At 44.6% G+C, this 22454-nt stretch overlaps 1 protein-coding gene across 1 annotated transcript in view; it reads right to left on the bottom strand.

The window, feature by feature from the left end:
- LOC115095435 (cGMP-dependent protein kinase 2-like) overlaps nucleotides 1-22454 on the bottom strand; it is a 169411-nt gene that overhangs the window by 51508 nt on the left and 95449 nt on the right. The window contains 1 exon segment of the mRNA XM_029609064.1: nucleotides 19916-20017. Within this exon segment, the coding sequence (XP_029464924.1) occupies nucleotides 19916-20017 (102 nt within the window).

Genomic DNA, 22454 nt, shown 5'->3' with positions numbered 1-22454 from the left:
ACTTTTGCTCACATTCCAGAAGCTTTCCCATTACAGGTACATGAATCTAGTTAGGTGTGCAAGACCAGGCCCACTGTGTGTGAGAGCTGTCAAAGCCCCCCTTATTCCTGGCATACAAGATTGATGCTGTATACTTGTTTTAGCTTTTTATTTTATTGCTCAGTGGTTTTCTCTTCTTCCTTTTAGCTGCTGGCTTAATTGGAAGTGAGGTTGGGATCCTGGTATAATGAGCCTTCATTTGCAACTACCCATGGAGTTTTCTGTTCTTTCCTTCCCCCCAGCTCAGCCCAGACATTGCAGCCCAGTTCTTGGCAAGGCAATGCACTAGGGCACCTTCCAGAACCCTGCAATCATAGGCCTTGCCAGTAGGTGTCACCATTGCATGATGATGATGACTGGCTCTCCCTGATATACAGGGGCTATGAAAGCTTTCCTGGTATTCCCAGGCATCAGACAACTTGGGGACCTGACGACCTGACCTAGGAGTTAAATGTAGGCTCCCTGCATGGCAGTGGACACAGCACTGCTACTAAGCCACCAGACTGATTTTGGCCTTTTTTAAATTAAGAAATTATGCTCTTTGTGGGCAAATCTGAGCAACTAAATAAAGAAGTGCATAATTTGACCTATATACAAGTGGTACACTATTGACAATGGAGCCCACAATGTACAGCTTTGATGTCATTGTTAGAGAAACTGATTCTTTCCATGTTCACTGGATAGCATATGAATCCATTACATAAAACCTTGAGAAAAGGGAAATCATTTTAATTTGATTGCATGGCTGTATTGCTCCTGGTTGCCAGAGCACACATCATTACTGTCTGAATGGACTTCCATCTCCTTTTATTAAATGAGGCATTTGTTATGCAGTTTTTCAGAATTTGATTGAGATTGAAAAAGCACTCCATGAGGTTTTATAAACATGCAAGTCATAGGGGCTGTTGCTATGGAATAGGAAATACAAACTCAATGGGAATTGAATTTCTAATGGCATTGCTTATCAACATATTAGATTACGCAGAACATTTGGAGCTGATAATATTGTACCAGGGTCAATACTGCAAGTTCTGTGCTTCAGCAATTCTTTTCACATCGCCATAAAACAACAGTTAGACATATTAATCTGAGGCTTTCTTTTCACATCTGATGCACAACTTGCTCTGCTAAAGATTTGCCTGCCTGTTTTTCTTCCTTGTGCACCTCAGTTCATTTTTCCAGCTTCCCCTTTGTCTTCTTTTCTTCAGATTTTTAATTCTGAATTATTCAAAAGCTCCCTTAATGATCCAAATAGAATCTGCTTTCCCAGGGAGCTGTCATGAGTTCTGGAAATTGAAAAAAATCCCATGCATCCAAATTTGAAAATGTCATTTTATGAAAATCAGAATAAGAAAAAAGAAATTATTGGATATTAAGAACATAAGAACATGCCATACTGGGTCAGACCAAGGGTCCATCAAGCCCAGTATCCTGTTTCCAATAGTGGCCAATCCAGGCCATAAGAACCTGGCAAGTACCCAAAAACTAAGTCTATTCCATGTTACCATTGCTAATGGCAGTGGCTATTCTCTAAGTGAACTTAATAGCAGGTAATGGACTTCTCCTCCAAGAACTTATCCAATCCTTTTTTAAACACAGCTACACTAACTGCACTAACCACATCCTCTGGCAACAAATTCCAGAGTTTAATTGTGCATTGAGTGAAGAAGAACTTTCTTACTCTCTTCTTCTTGGGGGAGGGGGAGGGGTGTGGTAGTGGTAGTGGTGGTGGGGTGGGGGGGAGATGTTCCAGCACTTGTTTTTTTAAATCTCTCAGACTAAGCTTAACTGAAAATGTACTATTTTTCTTAGGATGCCTAGTAAGAACATCTTGGATTTATATTGGGTCTTTCTTCTCTTTTACATCTGAATGTACTCTGGAATCTACAGGACCTGGCACTGGATAAAAACTGAGGTCGGTCTGACTTGCTAAACTGTTGTTTGCTGAAGGAAGCTTGATTGAATCATCTGCTTTCAAGTCATTTTTTTTTCCTGTTTGGGAGAGCTGTTTTCTTCTTGGTTTTTCCATCCCATCTACCCCCCCTCCCCCCCCCCCACCACCTCAAACATACATTTATAAACTACTGCCCAATCGGGGGGGCAGGGAGAAAATTTACATAATAAAAATTAACTAATGCTGTAGACAACTAAGTATAAAATAAACCATCACTCACAATTACTTCCCCAGCCCATTTAGGGGGCTGGGGAAGTAATTGTGCATAATAAAGAATGAATTAGGGGTCTCGCCTTAATAAATTAAATATAAAACGAATCATGGTTAACAAAAGCCCCGATGGCTTTCCCTGTTCCCTCAGCCCCCCCCCCCCTCACTTTCCCCTCCCTTCCCCTATCTAACCCACCCCCCAGCTCTACCTAAATCCCCTCCTACCTTTATTTTGTAAATTACGGCGCGCGATCCCCGGCACGGCTGCTGTGCCAGAGGCCTCGGTCCCGCCCCCACCATGCCCCCTTTCACAAAGCCCTGGGACATACTTGCATCCCGGGGCTTTGCGCATGTCGCCGGGCCTATGCAAAATAGGCTCGGCACGCGCGTAACCCTTTTAAAATCTGCCCCAATACATATTGTAGTCTTAAAGAATGTTAAACCACTCTCTATACTTTAAAGCAACATATGAGCAAGCAAACAGGACTGCAAACTGGGATTCTGAGGATAGGGGTGGAGGATAGATTCCACAGGAAAGAAACTAGCTTATTTTATCTGCAGGATAGTTAAGGATTTTCTCATTTCTTTCAACAGATACCAAAAGCTTCTAATAGTAGAAGGATGACCAGAAAACATCATATCACTAAAGATGTCACCACTGTTACTAAATCTACCCCTGTCCAAACGGATGCATGAAAGATGTTTGCAGGTCCATTCCCTCAGAAAACAGGTAATGGAACAGAGAGCAGGCAGCAAGGGATAATGAGGACTACATCAATGAAATGCTTATTGAGGTGTCAAAGATGGAAAACTCAAGTAGAGAGGAAGGTGAAACTGGATCACAAGATGACAGCTGTAGCCAGATTATCACAACCACTAGATCTTATATCTGACTCCAAATTACCTTGTGCTAAAAAACAAGTAAACAGCCATGGAAGTTGAGGAGGAGAAAACATTCCAGAAAGAGGAAGCAAAAGGGAGAAACCATCTCAGGAAAAGGAGGAACCGGAATTCATAAACCCCAAAGCCACAGGCTCAGCAACCACTGCACCCCGGAAGTGAAGGATAATAGTAGTTGGTGATTCGCTTCTGAGGGAGATGGAGGCATCCATCTGTTGACAAGAATGTTGTCCCTTGACATGTGCTGTCTACTAAGTGCCAAGATCCAAGACATTATGAAGAGATTTCCAAGAATGAAGACTTCTGATTACTGTCTGGTGTTTCTCATCCCTGTTGCTGTGAAAAGATAGTGCTAGATACCACACTTACTATTTCAAAAGTATCTTCATGCCTCTATAAAAGAAGGCAAAGCAGATAGGTGCAGTGATAATGCTCTCCTCATTCCTTGCCCCAGTCAAGAATAAAGAGCCTGGCAGGGAATATTGCATTCTGGAGATGAATGAATGGCTGCATAGATGGTGTTGATGAGAGCATTTCAGCTTCCTGGACCATGGGATGATGTTCCAAGGACGAGGTGAGCGGGGGGGACGACACCTGTCAATTAATAGGTAATAGGTGCAGCATCTTCCTAATGGGAGGGGTTTTAAATTAGGATCATTGGAAATGGGTGGATAAAGTTCTAAGGTAAGTAAAAGTACTCAGGTAAGTAAAAGTTTAAATGGGAAAAAGGGCAATATCTGGAAAGCTATGTACATTAATGCTCATAATATGAGAAATAAAGTCCCAGATCTAGAAGTGATCATGGAGGAGGCTGAACTGGATATAATGGCGGTCACAGAGTGTTGTGACTGTCGTTGCCCGAGGTCTCCACTCCGCCCACCTTACCTCTTTGGCGACTCCCTCTTTGGTTGATGGACGTTTGGCTGCCGCGGCGTCATTTTGCCGACCTCCTCCGGCGTCCCCGGACCAGACGCTGCCTTCCGCCACGTTCTCCTGAGGCCTAAGGGCGCGCGCGCAGCGCAGCCCCGACTCAAGTACCAGCTGTGGCGTGAACCTCAGGGGTGTCCCCCTGAGATGACATCATCATCACCAGATATTTAAGGTCTCTTGTTTTGCTAGCTAATCGAGTTAGCAAAGGGTTTCCTACCTAGCTGCCTCCAGGTATCGCTGCGGATGGGATTCGCTCTCCGCTTACCTTGCTACTCTGCCTCCTCGGACTTTACCAGGGGTACCCGCTCCTCGGGGGCCTCGCTCTCTCTCTTGCTTTTCAGGTCACAGTCTGGAACCGGTACTCGCTCCTCGAGGGCCCACGTTCCCGGACCTGCTACCGAATATAACTTCTGCCAGAAGTCACCGCTGCCTACAACACCAGTGAGTTACCATCTCTCTCTCAGAGCTTTCCCTGGAACCAGGTACTCGCTCCTCAAGGGCCTACTTCATTCCAGCTCCGGGGCTGTTCCAAGAGACTATTGTGTGAGTGTTACCATCAAGGTTCTGTTCCTGAACTATGCATACTCTGCCTACTCACTATCTCAGTTTCTCTACAGCTCAGCCTTCAGGGATCGCTGTTCCAGTGCCTGAGGGACAACAGCCCAGCCGGGCTCTTCCAGCTCACTACTGCCATCTCTGGTGGTTCTCTAAAACAGTTTAATAAAAGAACTAGTGTGTGTCTGTCTCCCAACTCTGAGCCTGACCGGTGGTCCCTCTCGGGATCTTCCCCCGTGGTCGTGGTCATCTGCCACCGGCCCAAGGATCCACCCACAACTCTCACAAATAATAACAGATTGCTAACTCCATGGATCCAGCACAACTCAATGCCTTGCAGGCCATACCGGGCCTGGCCCTGCACATTTCGCAGCAGCAAGACACCTTGGAGAAACTTACTTCAGCGTTCCATCAGCTACACACATAGAAGCTTCAAGGCACAGCTTCCATCCATGAAGGTCAGTTACAGGAGGTAACTTTAAAGACTGCTGTACCACTGGCGGCTCCAATCCATTTTTCAGGAGAAATCCAGAAGACCTGGGGCTTTTTAAACCAGTGCTGCATGCATTTTACCTTACAGCCATCTTTATTTCCTACGGCTCTCTCCAAGACTACCTACATCCTTTCCTACTTGGATGGTAGGGCCTTGTCTTGGGCATCTACCTTGTGGGAATGCAAGGACCCCATTTTGCAGGACTTAGAAGGATTTATGGACTTATTTAAATTCATTTTCGATGACCCTGCCCAAACTGCTGTGGCTTGTTCTGCTTTGGTTGAATTGAAGCAAGGCAACAGATCATTGGCTGAATTTGCCATAGAGTTCAAAACTCTTGCAGCAGAACTCTGCTGGGACCCCAAATGTCTCAAGATTCTGTTCTTGAGAGGCCTGGATAACCATTTAAAGTACGAGCTGGCTGCTCACGAAACACCTGACTCGCTGGATGAATTAGTAGCCTTGGCCACTTGGATTGATCACCGGCTCCGGGACAAGATGAAGGAATTCCGGCCTAAGGTGTTACCTGGGTTGAAACAACCTAGTGCTGTACCTGCACCTCGGATGGTTCCAGTAATCCCTGCTGCTGATGAAGATGAACCGATGCAACTTGGTTATGGACGTTTGACTTCCAAAGAGAGAAGATTTCGGAAGAGGCGCAGCCTTTGCATGTACTGTGGTCAGTCCGGCCACGACGTCTCTACATGCTCTATTCGTCCGGAAAATGGACGGGTCTAAGTCCTGCAGGAGGACAGTTCTTAGGCTTCACTACGCCCTCTCCTCCACTCTCTCTCCCAGTCTCCATGACCTACGGACCAGTCACGGTTCAGACTCCTGCCCTGGTGGATTCAGGGGCAGGAGGCAACTTCATTCTCAGACGTCTAGTGGAATACTTGAGGATTCCCCTCATCAAGTTGAAAGATCCACTACTGTTATCCTCCATTCATGGAGAGCCCTTACCGGGCAACGTGACTTGCCAAACCGTACCAGTTACTCTCCGCACCGGAGCTCTCCATATGGAATCGCTCTCCTTCTTTATATTGGAAAGGGCCATGCACCCTATCGTCTTGGGGTTACCCTGGTTGCCAGTGCACCAACCCCAATTTGACTGGGCATCCTTGGATCTCTCCCACTGGGGCCCAGAATGTCACGGGAGGTGCCTTAAGGAAATCTCGCCTATCATTTGCATGCCTACAACTCCAGTGATGCCAGGACTGCCGCCCCAATATGCTTCCTTCGGGGATGTATTTTCCAAAGAAGCAGCTGATATTCTTCCTCCACATAGGCCCTATGACTGTGCCATAAGACTGAAGCCCAATGCTGAGCCACCGAAAGGATGGGTGTACCCTCTCTCAGCCATTGAGAATAAAGCAATGTCGGAATACATTGAAGAAAATCTCCAGAAGGGCTTTATTCGACCATCAAAGTCGCCAGCCGGCACAGGCTTTTTCTTTGTGGGGAAGAAAGACGGTACCTTACGTCCATGTATCGATTACCGAGGTCTAAATGAAATCACGATCAAAGACCGTTACCCCTTGCCGTTAATTTCGGAGCTATTTGACCAGCTGCAAGGGGCCAAGATATTTTCAAAGCTTGACCTGAAAGGGACCTACAACCTCATTCGCATTTGGAGCAGCGATGAATTGAAAACAGCCTTCAACACGCGAGATGGCCACTTCGAGTATCTAGTAATGCCGTTCGGGTTGTGCAATGCACCCGCCATTTTCCAAAATATGATGAACGACATCTTGCGGGACCTGCTGTACAAGAATGTTATGGTCTACCTGGACGACATACTAATCTTCTCCCAGGATTTGGACACCCACATTGCAGATGTCAAGCAAGTACTCCACCGTTTTTGCGAACACCAGCTGTACGCCAAACTCTCTAAGTGTGAATTTCACAAACATTCAGTGCCTTTTCTAGGCTACATCGTGTGAAAAGAAGGCTTCCAAATGGACCCTCACAAACTTGAAAGTATCAAGAATTGGTCCCAAACCATCACCCTGAAGGTTTTAAGGAGATTCCTGGGGTTCACCAACTATTATCGAAGCTTTATAAAGAACTATTCTATTCTATACTAACTATACTAACTATTCTATTCTATACTAACAAGACCGAATTCCTCATTATCTCTCAGGAAGACAACATCCCTCTCATTAACGGTCCTTCCTCTCCTTCCGCTAACCTCAATCACTCGCCTTATGTGAGAGATCTGGGCGTGCTCCTGGACAACCAGCTTAACCTCAAAAAATTTGTTAACACCACCACTGAGGAATGCTTCTTCAAACTGCAAGTCCTAAAAAAGCTGACACACCTCCTTCATTTTCATGACTTCCGTTTGGTACTGCAATCAATCATTTTCTCTAAAATTGACTACTGCAACTCTCTGCTTCTTGGCCTTCATGCAAACACCATCAAGCCCCTACAGATATTACAGAACTCTGCGGCCAGGATTCTGACGAACACAAAAAAAAGAGATCACATCACTCCCATCCTCTACAACCTCCACTGGCTTCCCATCAAATTCAGGATTCTTTACAAAGTCCTTACCATAATTCATAAAACCTTACACAATCTCTCCCATATTGATCTTACCATCCATCTTCGTCCTCACACTTCCGTCAGACTGATCAGAAAAGCCCATCAAGGCGCTTTATACGCCCCTCCAGCAAAAACAACCCTAAGGAAACGAGCCCTATCTACAGCAGGCCCGCCTCAATGGAACGCCCTCCCATCAGATCTCCATCAAGACCACTGCCCGATATCTTTAAAAAAAAAACCTCAAAACGTGGCTTTTTAGAGCAGCGTTTCCAGACTGAGGACACCAGTTCATAATCGCTCGTTAACACGACCAATTCACGCTAGCATGCCTTTACCTCGTGACCATCTATGCTCCTACCCAGGATCTACTTTCAATCGATCCTACCTAATGTCTTATGTCACTGTTTCCTACCTATCATCTAATTTCAATCGAACCTCTACTATGAGTGTAATGCTCCATTGTACGTCAAGTTCCCTAGTGCGGGACTCCAGTCCCTGTCCTAAGTCTCAGATCACCTTCAGATACGTACTTCTATTTATGATCCTTTGCCATGCCTTGGAAGTTTTTTCTACACTCTTCTGCCAGAATGATATTTCTCCCCCAGCTCATCAACTAGCTTTATTGTGTTTACTAATTATTTCAAGTTTTCATGTTTTCAAGTTTGGACTAAATATCCATCAACCCATTTTGAGTAAAATCGCATAGCTCTACAGATTACTTCAAGCCCACATCCTATCTAGTTACTTGTTTTTCCCTTATTTTATTTTCAACGTCTCCCTCTTATTTTCAACGTTACGCACATTTGCGAGGTTTTTTTGTTCAAAGTTCACGCATGGTTATCTGTTCTATGGAACACTCTCATGCGATGTTATTGTTTCATTGTAAACCGGTGTGATTTGTATGCTATACAGGAATGTCGGTATATAAAAGTTAAAAATAAATAAATAAATATTCTTCTTTAACCGTACCCTTGACTGCGATGACCCGAAAGGGTGCCAACGCTTCAAAATGATCAGCGGAGGCCATTTCCGCATTCAAGAAATTGAAGACTGCCTTCTCCACAGAACCGTGCTTGCGGCATCCAGACCCAAACAAGCCCTTTATCGTTGAAATTGATGCTTCAGATATGGGTGTAGGGGCTGTGTTGAGCCAAACAGGAGACTCAAAAGCCTTACGTCCCTGTTCTTTCTTCTCACGAAGATTTTCTCCAGCCGAGAAAACCTATGGGATCGGCGATAAAAAGCTCTTGGCAATAAAGCTTGCATTCGAGGAATGGCGGATTATAAAAATCTAGAGTATCTCTGCCACGCACAACGTCTGAATTACAGACAGGCCAGATGGTCCTTATTTTTTAATCGTTTTGATTTTGTGTTGAAGTACCGCCCTGGAGATAGAAACACCAGAGCAGACGCTCTGTCACGCTCCTTTCATTCAGAGGATGTGCCTGATGAGCCATGACACATAATTGACCTGAAGAAGATCCTCTTGGCATCCACTCAGTCTGTACCCGCTGGTAAAACTATTGTTCCTAAAAGACTCAGGAAGAAAGTGCTCTTTTGGACACACGATTTCAAGCTGGCTGGCAATCCTGGCCAAGGTCATACCCTGCTCAAGATATAGAAGCTGTATTGGTGGCCTACCATTAAAAAGGATACCTATTCCTACGTGGCATCCTGCACCAATTGTGCTAAGAACAAACCCACTTCTGGACAACCATGGGGTCAGATGCAACCACTGCCAGTTCCGGAATGGCCCTGGTCGCACATCGCTACTGATTTTGTAGTCGATTTAACTACTTCCGGAGGATTGAATACCATCTGGGTGACAGTGGATCGATTTAGCAAGATGGCACACTTCATGGTGCTCCCTGGCATACCTTCAGCCTTGGAGCTTGCAAAGCTCTTCATAAAGCACATATTCCACCTCCACGGACTACCTTCTCACATCGTATCTGACCGTGGGTCCCAATTCGCTGCACGATTCTGGAGGGCCTTGTGCAAATTGTTTGACATCTCTCTAGAATACACCTCAGCCTATCATCCGCAGTCGAATGGCCAGATGGAATGGATGAATCGAATAATGAAGCAGTTTATTCGAGCTTATGTCACGTCCTGACAGAATAACTGGGCTGAACTGCTTCCATGGGCTGGATTCGCCATCAACTCTCATCCAGCATCATCTACTGGATTGTCACCTTTTGAAGTGTTTTTTGAACGTTCTCCAACACCGCCACTTCCACTCAGTGACGTCCCCAGCAGCTCAATCCACTGCTGATGATATCCATAATCTGTGGGTTCAGACAAAGGATATGCTAATCAAAGCGAGTGACCATGCTAAGAAGTAATACGATGCGCACCATTCACAAGCTCCAGTCTTCAAGCCAGGAGACAAGGTCTGGTTATCAACCAAGCACCTCAGACTTAAACTACCCTCCTCTCGGTTTGCTCCTCGCTACGTGGGACCATTCCCAGTCCTTCAACGTATTGGCAAAGTCACCTACCGTCTGAAACTACCACCTGGTCTCAACATCCATAATGCTTTCCACGGTTAACTTCTGAAACCGCTCATACTCAGCAAATTTACTTCCAAATCTCATGACCCACCTGTCATCAATGCAGAAGACGGCTTAGAGTCCAAAGTCGAAGAGATTCTGGATGTTCAAAAGAGAAGCAATACTTTTGAATACCTTCTATCATGGGAAGGTTTTGACCCCGAAGAAAACTCTTGGGAGCCTCAGACCAATATCCTGGACAAAGAGATGCTTCGTCAGTTCCACATCGCGCATCCTTCTAAACCCAAGCCTGGTACCCGAAGAGATCGCCGTTTGATGGGGGGTACTGTTGTGACCGTCGCTGCCCAACATCTCCACTCCGCCCACCTTACCTCTTTGGCGACTCCCTCTTTGGTTGATGGAAGTTTGGCTGCCGCGGGGTCATTTTGCCGACCTCCTCCAGCATCCCCGGACCGGCTAGACGCTGCCTTCCGCCATATTCTCCTGAGGCCTAAGGGCATGCGCGTGGTGCGGCCCCAACTCAAGTACCAGCTGTGGCGCGAACCTCAGGGGCACCCCCCTGAGATGATGTCATCATCGCCAGATATTTAAGGTCTCTTGTTTTGCTAGCTAATCGAGATAGCAAAGGGTTTCCTACCTAGCTGCCTCCAGGTATCGCTGTGGATGGGATTCACTCTCCGCTTACCTTGCTACTCTGCCTCCTCGGACTTTACCAGGGGTACCTGCTCCTCGGGGGCCTCACTCTCTCTCTTGCTTTTCAGGTTGCAGTCTGGAACCGGTACTCGCTCCTCGAGGGCCCACGTTCTCGGACCTGCTACCGAATATAACTTCTGCCAGGAAGTCACCGCTGCCTACAACACCAATGAGTTACCATCTCTCTCTCAGAGCTTTCCCTGAAACCAGGTACTCGCTCCTCGAGGGCCTGCTTCATTCCAGCTCCGGGGCTGTTCCAAAAGACTATTGTGTGAGTGTTACCATCAAGGTTCTGTTCCTGAACTATGCATACTCTGCCTACTCACTATCTCAGTTTCTCTACAGCTCAGCCATCCTGGGATCGCTGTTCCAGTGCCTGAGGGACTACAGCCCAGCCGGGCTCTTCCAGCTCACTACTGCCACCTCTGGTGGTTCTCTAAAACAGTTTAATAAAATAACTAGTGTGTGTCTGTCTCCCAACTCTGAGCCTGACCGGTGGTCCCTCTCGGGATCTTCCCCCGTGGGTGTGGTCATCTGCCACTGGCCCAAGGATCCACCCACAACTATCACAAATATTAACACAGAGACATGGTATATAGAGAACCATGGCTGGGATATAGTTATGCCAGTCTATAATCTATTTAGAAAGGATAGGGTAGGAAGAAAGAGAGGGGGAGTGGTACTTCATATATATAAAATAATATTAATGCAACAAAACTGCAAGGCCTACAAGGTAAGAAGGAGGTATTGTGGGTTAAACTGGAAAAAGGGATTGGAACATCTATTTATATTGTTATAACATAGAGACCTTCTTCACAGGCAGAAGAAATGGATAGAGATTTAATTGAAGATATTCATAAAATTGCTAAGGACATCCCAGCTGTGATATCATCTGGAAGCGGGAAGGTCTTAGATTGTCTGCAGGAAGAACTGTACCAGGCAACTGATAACAGAACCAATATGTAACAAAAAATGACAGGAGTCAGGTGGCACCTTACTGATTAACCAATTTATTGAGGCATGCACTTTCAAGGACAGTGTCCCCTTCGTCAGAACCAATATGTGTGTTTGTGGTGGAAGGGCCATACTAGACCTGGTGTTTACAAATGGGGAAGAGTGCTTCTGATGTTATAACAGGGAATCACCTAGGATCCAGTGATGAGCATGAGATGGTGTGGTTCAGTATTAGAGCACATGCTGAAGGGTTCATTTAAAGGCGAGAATCCTAGACTTCAGGAAAACTTTAAGTTTCTTAAGCTGGAGAGTACCTCAAGAAGGCATTAAATGGATGAGCTAAGCTAAGAATGTAGAAGACCACTGGGCAAAACTCAAAGGCGATACTGAAAGGAAATTAAACCTTTTTGTTAAAAAAGTAAATTAAGATAAGAAGAAAAAGAGGCCACTGTGGTTTTCTAAAGAAGTGGCTGAAAAGTTAGTAAGGTAGCCCCAGTCACCTGCAGTAAGTCACCGTTATTGAAACTTTTAGCATCCAGCACACTCATGTTTCTGTTTTGTCTTCTGCCAGTGTTGGAATATCACCTGTACCAGTTCCTTATAATGAAGGGAGGGCAGGCTAGGGGGTTGGGAAGTTCCCTCCCAGTCCACTCCTTAATTGGAATGGTCTGAGAGGGAACTGGAGAAGGCCCCGATGCATCGCCGTGCGTAATTGCAAAAGTAGACACCCCCCCTTGCGCGCGCGCCGACCTGGCATTATAAAATCGCGCATCCATTAGTGCGCGCTGGGTAGCACGCAGTCATGGAAGCGCGCGTGTAGGTTTTGAAAATCTACCCCATAAAATAGTGACAGCGGTTCAGTGAATTTGAGGTGCGCAGGTGCCCAAACGCTCATGCTGTTCTTTCTGACTCAAATAATTGAGACTTAGAAATAATGAGTGAGGTGGAAAGGTAAACATGGATTGTTATTTACCCATTCAAATAACTCTAGGAGTAGGGAACACTTCATGAAACTAGCAACTGGCAGAATTAAAACAAATCATAGGAAATAATTTTTGACTCAGTGTACAATCAAGCTTTGGAATCTGTTGCCAGAGGATGTGGTCAAGGCAACTAACATAGTGGGGTTCAAAAGAGGATTGGACAAGTTCCTGAAGGAAAGGTCCATAAATGGTTATTAGCCAGGTAGATTTGGGAAAGCCGGTGCTTAGCCCTTGGAGTGAGATACAAGAAATAGATCAACTATTGGGGATCTGCTGGGTACTTGTGACTGGACTGGCCACTGTTGGAGACAGGATTCTGGGCTTGATGGTCCATGGTCTGACCTAGCCTGGCACTTCTTGTGTTCTTATATTGGAAACCTGTGAGACCAGCATGGGAGTTCGGGTATTGCATGGCTCAAACCACTGACAGCTGCGCAGTGTCTGATTGGAAAAGAACTGGGAGAGGAGGAAGACGGCACGGCAGCAGCTGCAGCTGCAAGAAATAAAGACATTTGGGGTAGGAAAATGCCAGGACCACAGTGTAATTTCTAGGCCCCCTGGTGACCTGGCATCCAGGATTTGTCAAGCCCTTTTCTAACTCTTGGCTGAAAGTTGCAACTATATTAGACCCCAGCACCTCCCCTACCATTCACAAATCATGTATGGTGCATGTGCTAAATCACTTTCTAATTCAGACATTAACATACAATTATTTACACAACAGAAAATATGCACCAAGTATCCAGCAATCACAAGACACTATAATTCATAGAGATAATTGGTTTGGGTCTGTCGCTAATAATGACTAGGGATGTGCATTTGAAATAAGAAAAGTCAACTCCAATCTCGAAACTCACTAGGACAAAACCTCAAAACTAGAGAGAACCCAACCAGACAGGTAGTGTACTATCCAGCTGATCCAAACCACGAGACCTGATACTGGGGGCAGGCAAACAGAAACCAAACAGCACGTCTTCTCTTCCAAAACTGTTATACAGCTTTCCTGCTCTGCCTTCTTTTATGCAAGCTGGGCTGACCAGTCCTCAGGGAATGATCCATCCCCTTCCTATATCCTAACTCATCCTAATTTCCTGCCAGGAAGAATCCTTTGCTGATAGACTCAGGGCTACTAGTCAGTAACATCGGGTTTATCTTGGGTTCATGCTGGAGGTGTTTATTTTCTCTTGTGTTTTGGCAGAGCTGCTGGAGCTCTACTGGTGTGACTGATAGAAAGATTTGGAATCTGTTTACCAAAAGCTGTCTGTTAGTTTTTCTGCAGTTAGGCTCCTGTGACTCATTACTGCTGGTACCTCCAGAAAATAAAATAAGGTGCATAAGCCGGAACCTTAAAGCTGTTGTGGGACATTCCTTCTGTGAATCCAAGGTTGTGGGTTCAGTAAACAAGAGGTATCCTTAAGACGGTCTGAAAAGTATTTTTGAAGCCTCACTTTGGGGATGCAATTAGATGGTCACAAAGGGGGCAAGGGAGTTTTTTCTTATCCTAAAGAGAAAGGCACACACCACTTTTCGCTGAGCCTGGTCCAATCCAACATCTTACCCAGCCATCATTTTGAACCCAATCACCAATGCTAAGGTAGAAAAGAAATCCCGCAGCCTGTGGATTTATTTTGTGTGCCTCTCGTAGGGGTTCCTCATTTAAAACCTTTTCCCTTAATGAAGTGCTGACAATAGAATAAAGTCAATTCAAAATAGAGGACTTGACCTTTTTAAGATGCCATTTTGGGCAAGGATCAAATAAGCAGGCTGTAGCCCTTGTCTGATTAAAGATAATTTCCACCTCCTCCACAGTCAATGGAAAAATATAGTTAAAAATTTCTCAGTAAGATAAGTTGTGCTCTTGGCTTTGGGAACAGGCTCGGTCAATATCTTTTTACCTCACGGGTCAGTTCCTTGACATGAGAAGTCATATCCACTGAAATACTAACTTTAACAATAGAGTACCCAGTCTTTTGTACTTTTTTCCGTGAAATGAGCTCAAACACCTCGCAATTCACGGCGAGCTGGAATGTATCCTCTGGCTTGTGATTGTTTGTGAAAGACATAATCACTGCAAAAAGCTCTTTAGACTAGCTATTTGCTGCTGCAATCTTAACTGTAAAGAAAGACGTTTTAGCTTCCTTTATTTAAATATCATAAAACCATAAAGCAGCATTATAAGCCTTTCCATCTTCATCCTGTTGTGATTTGATCCACGATCTCTGCAAACAATGTTTTCCTACCTGGAACCCTTTTAATTCTGGGGAAGACCAGGGAGCTGGTTTCCTCATGGTTTTAGGTAGAAAAATGTTTTAAGGGATCCTGTACCTCAACTGCTTGAGATAATCACTAGTTCTACATGGAAATCAGACAATCACCAGCCTGTTCTACCTTATCAACATCCAGAAAACATAAAAGATCTGAAGACCGATCCGAAATCAGGCAATGATGAGGACAAACAGAAAAAGCATGTGGAGGAATGTTATCCTCGCGGCCTACCCAAACCAGAATAAGGGACCAGGGTAACCGTCAAATTATTCCAAGATAAAAATCCAGGTCAAGTTTATGACATTGACTAGGGACCTCCAGCACTATTCTGCTGTATGAAAAAATGTCTAAAAGGCTGGAGTCATGACAAATTACTGCACCGGCGGGGTAGGAGAGTCTACGGATTGCTTCTGCTGTGGGGGGAGGGCAAGTACCTGGCTTAAATGTATGTTAAGGGGGGAGGCTGGGGGAGCCTGTGGGGGGCTCACACGGGAGAGAGTCCAGGGGAGCCTGTGGGGGTGGAAGAAATGCTTGGGAGGGGGGGCTATTTAAAAATGGCGGCTAGGATTAGGTTTTAGTGTGTGTTACTGTAAAATAGCACACATTAAATAACAAAATGAAACGCAGTGAAACCCCCCCCCCCCCCCACACACACAAACACACACAAAAATCACCCTCACAAATGAAACAAAACGAAGTAAAATGAAACACAGAAAATGCTCCTGCACACCCCTAGGCTCCGTATAACAGGGAACCCATATCACTGATTGTTTCTATTAACTGACAAAGTCTATAACAGAAAGTTCAGTTTTGGTCCTGATTCAAATAACTTATAGTGTCTATAGCTGACTTCTGAAAATAGGACTGCCTAGAACTTAAAGTGACAAAGTGATACTCCCCAAATGTACTTTTTTTTACAGGGTTTTTCCTTCCTTAGTACATATTAGTTTGACAACCTGCATTTTGGTTGGAAAAATATACAGTAGGTCCATATTCAAAGGGCTTTGTCATGATAACATTTGAGTTAGTCAGGCAAACTCAAGCCAGAAGTTTAAATATCTATCCGCTATAAGGGGTAGATTTTCAAAGGGTTATGTGTGTAAGTTACACGCGTAACCCCGAAAACCTGCCCCTGCGTGCGCTGAGCCTATTTTGCATAGACTCGGCGATGCGCGCAAGCCCCGGGATGTGCATATGTCCCGGGGCTTGAAAAAATGGGCGGGGAATGGGTGGGCCAGGGGCGGGGCCAGAGCCTCCAGGCACAGTGGCCATTTGCCGCTGTGTCTGGGATCGTGGGCCGGCCGTCGCCGGCGTGCGCAACCTACGCCTGCCTGGAGGCAGGCGCAACTTAAAAATTAAAGGTAAGGGGGGAGGGTTTAGGTAGGGCTGGGGGGCGGTTTAGGTATGGGAAAGGAGGGGAAGGTGGTGGGGGGGGGCGGAAGGAAAGTTTCCTCCGAGGTCGCTCTGATTTCGGAGCGGCCTCGGAGGGAACGGAAGAAGGCTGCGCGGCTTGGTGCACACAAGTTGCACAATTGTGTACCCCCTTGCGTGCGCTGACCCTGGATTTTATAACATGCGTGAGGCTGCACTCGCATGTTATAAAATCGGGCGTAGATTTTAAAATCTGGCCCATAGCGTATAAATGATATCCGGCTAACTCATTAACCAGATAAAATTGGAAGCATTCCAGAGGCGTTCAGGGGCAAAGTATGCTTAGCCAGACAAGTTACTGGGCTATGTCTGGGTGAGCCTCAGGGCAGGCTTAAAGTGATCCCTGTAATACACTCTGAAAGAAGGGCCAGTAGCCACCAGGAATGCTGCAGGCCCAAAATGCTGCTGCCACCCTGGAGGTTTTGGGGGTTGCCAGATGGGCTTTAGGAGGGGGCCCAGAAGGCACAGATAATTTCAGAATTTGGGGTGGAGGAGGGGGGAGATGGGGATGCTCCGCAGGCCAAACAGGCCCTTAACATTTAAAGTCATTTGGAGGGCATGAGGGGGGAGGGGAAAGAGGAGGGGTTTCGGCTCCATGGCCCATATTAGTTTCTGTATCTTAGTAGGGTGGAGAGTGACAGCTCGGTCATGCAGGCCCACAAGGGTTGTTTTTCCTCCTTTCTGTCACTTAACCGGATGTATTTCCATATATTCGATTAAGGTTAAAGTTATCCGGGTACACAACTAACCTTAGATCTCACCGGGTATATTCAAACACAGCCAGTTAGGTTTGAAAGCTATCCAGGCAACATCACCTGGATAAACTCAGGCGAGTATATTCCGAGGGATGATTTTTGCCGCTTAACATCCCTAACAATCTACCAGCTTAACCTTAGCCAGAAAAATTGTCCTTTCCCCACTTTTCTTAATATTGCCCTCGGAGAACTTAAGAGAGCGGTTTTCAAAGCCACCTCCGTGGGTTAATCAATATTTAACCTGTGGAAATGGGCTTTTTTGAAACTTACCCCACCTCTGTGTGGGTACAATTCCATGCGCTGTTGCCAGCGAGCACAATTATACCCGGTGCTGTTTGTAAGGCGTTTCCCCACTCAGCAATCTGCATCTTGCTGGATTTTCTTTTGACCTGAAAAAGTACCCACAGAGAAAGCAAATGCAGATCCCTGTGGGCAAATCTCTTTTTCCTGGGCAGTAACCGAGGCAAAACTACCTGCGCAGTTTGCACCGAGGCGGGCAGTTTGATTAGTGCTCCCTAACAGCATCATTTTCAAAATCATTACCAAGGGTAAATAAATTCTAAAAAAAGAGGCAAATTACCCCAAAATGATGCCAAAAGGTGAGCCATACGTTGGCCGTCTCTTTTTATATTTGGTTTTGATATAAGGGGTTTTTTCATGTCTCCCTTTGTTTTATGGTATATCACCACAGAAGCATCGTGTTTATAATACAGATGAGACCTGCAGGCTAGCCTTGAAGCAGTGTCTGATTGATCCTGCTGTGCTTCCTTGGTATGACCTTTTTGCTTCTCAATATGTTTGTTTTTTGTATATATTTAGTTACATTTTTAATATAACCTCGTGTTACATTTACTTATGTTTTGCTTTTTAAGATAGTTTTTTGTGATTCAGGATGATTTGGTTTTTAAGAAGTTTTTTTTTTTAAATGTCTTTTATGCTTTATGGACTACTGCATATCAGTTTTCTGATGATCAATACCAGATTCACAGCCGAATTACACTAGTTATTCATGCACTACCATCCACACACTCTGGTTTCATGACTTTTGAGATAGATACAGTGGCTAATGAGATGTCTAGATTATCAGTATGTAGTTCAAGAGCTTATAGTGTGAGTTTTTTATTCCACAGGTGTACCAGCTATCCCAAACCCATATAATATCTGTAGTTTCAATATAATTTATCCCTGATTCAGGCATGGTTGCCAAAACATGACCATGTCGGGATGTGCATTTTAATGATATATAGGTTGTATATTTTAATGATATATTTCAATTGTGCATCACACTTTTAACTTGTATATTAAAAGTTTTTGTATTGTTATTGTCATTTTTTAAATTTTTTTTTATCATTTATTATTTTTATTTGATGATTTTTAATTTACTATTTATTATTACCAAGAGTAAAACAGTGCTTTTTCTGCCGAAATGGCCTTTTACAAAAGTGTCTGGCCAATATGCAAGCAAACTTGTATGTGTATGTCCTGTTCATGTGTAAGTTTTCCAGGACTGAGTGAGTAGAGGTGCTCCTGGGGATGAATTGAAATTTTCAAATTATGCATGTAATAATTACCGAAAAATGTTTCCACATACATGGAGGCAGGTGTAATTATGTGCAGGCAAATTCACTTTGAAAATTGGTGTAACTTACATGCGTTTTTTCCCACCTAATTTAGATGGGCTCTTTGAAAATTAACCCCTAAATGTTTACTGTGATGCATATTTCAGTGCACAAGTTTTTGAGTTCAACATGAGTTCTTATACTGCCATGGAAACAGGCTATGATGGTAGATAAGGACCGTAGGGCTAGTCTGCCCAGTTAACTTCCTATTGCATGCCATAGACCCCAGGTGATTTTATGCTTTCCTGCATTTCTCTGTGGCTAGAGACCTTCTGTGCTTATTCCATGCAGTCTTAAATTCTGCTACTGCAAATCCAAGGTATATTAACTAAGACCTAGATTTATCATTTTGCTATAAATATAGCAATAATAGCGCCTGCGATAAAAAAAGGTGTGGTTAGGGTAATTTTTCAAGGAGAGAGAGAGAGAGAGAGAGAGACTCAGATTCTTTATAAGGTTCTCAAGTAAACTATTTATACCATTATAAGAGAGGCAACTAGTATCTCGGGATGAGGTTTTAGTGGTGGCCTAGGTTTTGGGGGGCAGTTTTGCATGCACAGTCAGAGGTATGAACAGCACAGTACACATCAGTGATGATTTGATGTGATTTAGAGTGATGACAGGTACACAAAGATGAGATTTTTACATTGTTCTCTTGACCTACCTTGATAGCAGCTAGGTAGAGAGTACATCAAACTAGGTTGAGAGTACATTGTACAAATATGGCATATGCATCTTACGATGCGTTATTTATTGCATGCGTTATGGCATTATCGTGGGGGTTAGGGCCCTAACACCTGCGATAAGGTCCTAACCTGATTTGATAAATGACCCTGTAAATACTTTAGTTGTTTTTAATTCTTTTGTGTGCTCTGTTTTTGCCATTGTTAACATTACATTATTCAGTATATTTGCTGATCACAAATATACTTTGCTTTTATATAATGCGACAGTAATACAGGCTGTACAGGCAACTGTGTTATGATACAATTTTGGACACTTTTTTTTACTGTTTAAATGGACTCTTCTGCAATGGTGTTAAAAGATTAGCGGGTGGCTATTTGCCATTCTACCTACCCAGCAGTCCTGCGATCATGGTCACTGAGTGCCAGCTGGTACACATACTTCCTAAGGTAATTCTGTAGTTCCTGGTAAGTGCCAACCATTTGGTTGAAGGTACTATGAAATAAAAGGGAGATGAAGATATAATTTCATAATAATAATAATAATAATAATAAAAAAAAAAAGAGTATGAGGAGCTACAAACATTTTGTTAGACATCCTTTTGAGACAGTTGGCTAATCATTTATTTATTTATTTAGCCATTTTATATACCGTCGTTCCAAGTGAAGATCACAATGGTGGTCTGCTCCGTTAATTGATACTACAAGCTCTCTTATTTTGTTAAGAATGTCTCTTGCACAGATGGCTATAGTAACCAATCATTCTTTAAAAAATGCATCAACTAGTTGTAGGGCAAGGGAAGAGGATAATTTTTTTTTTTTTTTTTAATCAAAGTGGCAAAGTTGATAGTTCTCCCCACCAAGATTCCTCTGTTTCTCTTAAAATTACAGGAAAAGAAGGCTTGGAGAAATGTTGGAAGCTTGTATTTAAATGACAATTTTAGGGGAAACAAAACAGAAAACACACGTGCTGGCCACATTTTTGGAATGTATATTGTATAATCTGCAACAAATGACTGTGATGGGCCTCACAGAGTATAGTAGGACCTCCTAAGACATTAAAGGATGATTTTAGGTGGAAGTCTTACTAAACATTGCCCCATTATCCTGCAAAGACCTTAATCCAGAACTCAGCATACCATTTAAAGTTTAACGAACAAGCAGAAAGAAATCAGATGTATGCCTCTTGCAACCAACATTTTGGTTTTATTCAAAAACCTTAATCGGGTGGTAAGGAAGTTATGTGAAATAAAGCTAAACAGTTTGTGGTATGCATATACGCATATTGTTCTTCTTTCCATTTTGAACTGTGTACCCTCTTCTGGATATACTGAATTGTTCTATTTTATTTAGAGAACCCCAGCAATCACTGCTTCAGGTGCACTTTTTTTATCTGTTTTCCTTGTAACAAAACGCATGTGCGGTACAACGGACTGTGAGATGTTTCTCTCACTTGGTTCTTCCAAGAGACTGTGAACAGCAAGATGCCATCTCTGCTAGGCTCCTCACCCAACCCGAGTGTACCGTGACAGACTGATGCAATTCTGGTTTTGACCCAGTGCATCTCTGGAAAATTACATGTATTGTTCACTTGCCTAATTTTACCCTCATTCTGTAAAGCATGCTCAGCTGTGTGCCCAATTTAACACACGGTTGGCCGAGTGTTTTTGACACGCGTCTATTACCTCTTATACTGTAAGGTGTTTAGCACGTTGAAAACATGTGGCCAAACCTCCTGGAAAAATTCATGTTGATGAGGCTATTAGTTAGACACTCGAGATACCGAAAGTAAAATGTGCGGCCAATCCGAACATTTTACACTCAGAAATTAATTGTTGAGAACGGGGGTGTTTAGTGTGCCCTTGGGCCTCAGCCTTGGCCCAGACCTTCAGGGCCAAGCCGAGGGTTGATGGTGGCTCCGCATGGCTGAACACGGTCTTACCCTCTGCCAGACCGGCAAGCTCCCAGAGCCAACAACATGTGATGTTGGTAAGGGAACGGTCCTCCGACTGTTCCGAGCCCTTTCGGACCTGCCGCTTGATCGGCATTGAAGAAGCAGGCCTGGCCTGAGGTTGAGGGCAAACGGAGGCCTTGACACATAGACAGGACTATGACTGATGCGACGGCATCTCAACGAAGACACAGGACACACAGTCCACCTGTAGACTGGTCCACTCGGGCACAACCTCATCCGAGGGACCCCCGGCCTAACAGGTACCGGAAGGCTCAAGAGCACTGCAGATGAAGACGCAGGGAAGACCATCCTGGCAGGCAGACACAATAGGATGAGAAAGATCATGGCGGAACATCAGGACTTGGTCAGGGACCTCAGGCAAAACATCAAGACACAAAGACGAAGTATAAAAGCAGACGAGACGAGGAGCTCCACAAAGAACAGAAGACCTTACAAGGCTCTGGCAGGCGAGAGCCTCCAGAGGGAAGTCATGATGATGCAAGGCAAAGACTGACTGAAGTTGAAGACCTTTTATAGGGCTGCAGACCTGCGACTCCCTGGGAGGAGTTTGGCAGGCCCACACCTAGCTGGCCCTATAACTACGGAGAAGTGCTGTGGGCCAGCCCCTAGGGGAAGGGCGTGGCTCACACCAGGAAGTCCATGCAAACACAAGCAGCCTCAGGCAGGCCCCAAGGACATCGAGGCCTCCCAGGCCCTGGAGCAAATCCTGGACAGTTCGCAGGCAAGGCCCTGGCTTGGAGCGGCCTCCAGGAAGAGGTAAGGAGCCTCCCGTAGCCCAGCTACAGGAAGGTTCATAACATTAATGTCTGCCCAAGGGCATGCATTAATATATTAGCAGCCCAAAAAAGTGTACAGAAAAGATACACCATCCGACTTAATATCCTAATGATATTAAGTTGGAAGAACCAAAAATGTTAAAAAAAAAAATAATTTTAAACTATATATAAAAAAAAATGTG

This window comes from Rhinatrema bivittatum, chromosome 7, assembly GCF_901001135.1.
Source record: "Rhinatrema bivittatum chromosome 7, aRhiBiv1.1, whole genome shotgun sequence".
Lineage (NCBI taxonomy): Eukaryota > Metazoa > Chordata > Amphibia > Gymnophiona > Rhinatrematidae > Rhinatrema > Rhinatrema bivittatum.
Note: the sequence above shows the minus strand (reverse complement) of the source record. Positions and strands in the feature narration are given on the sequence as shown.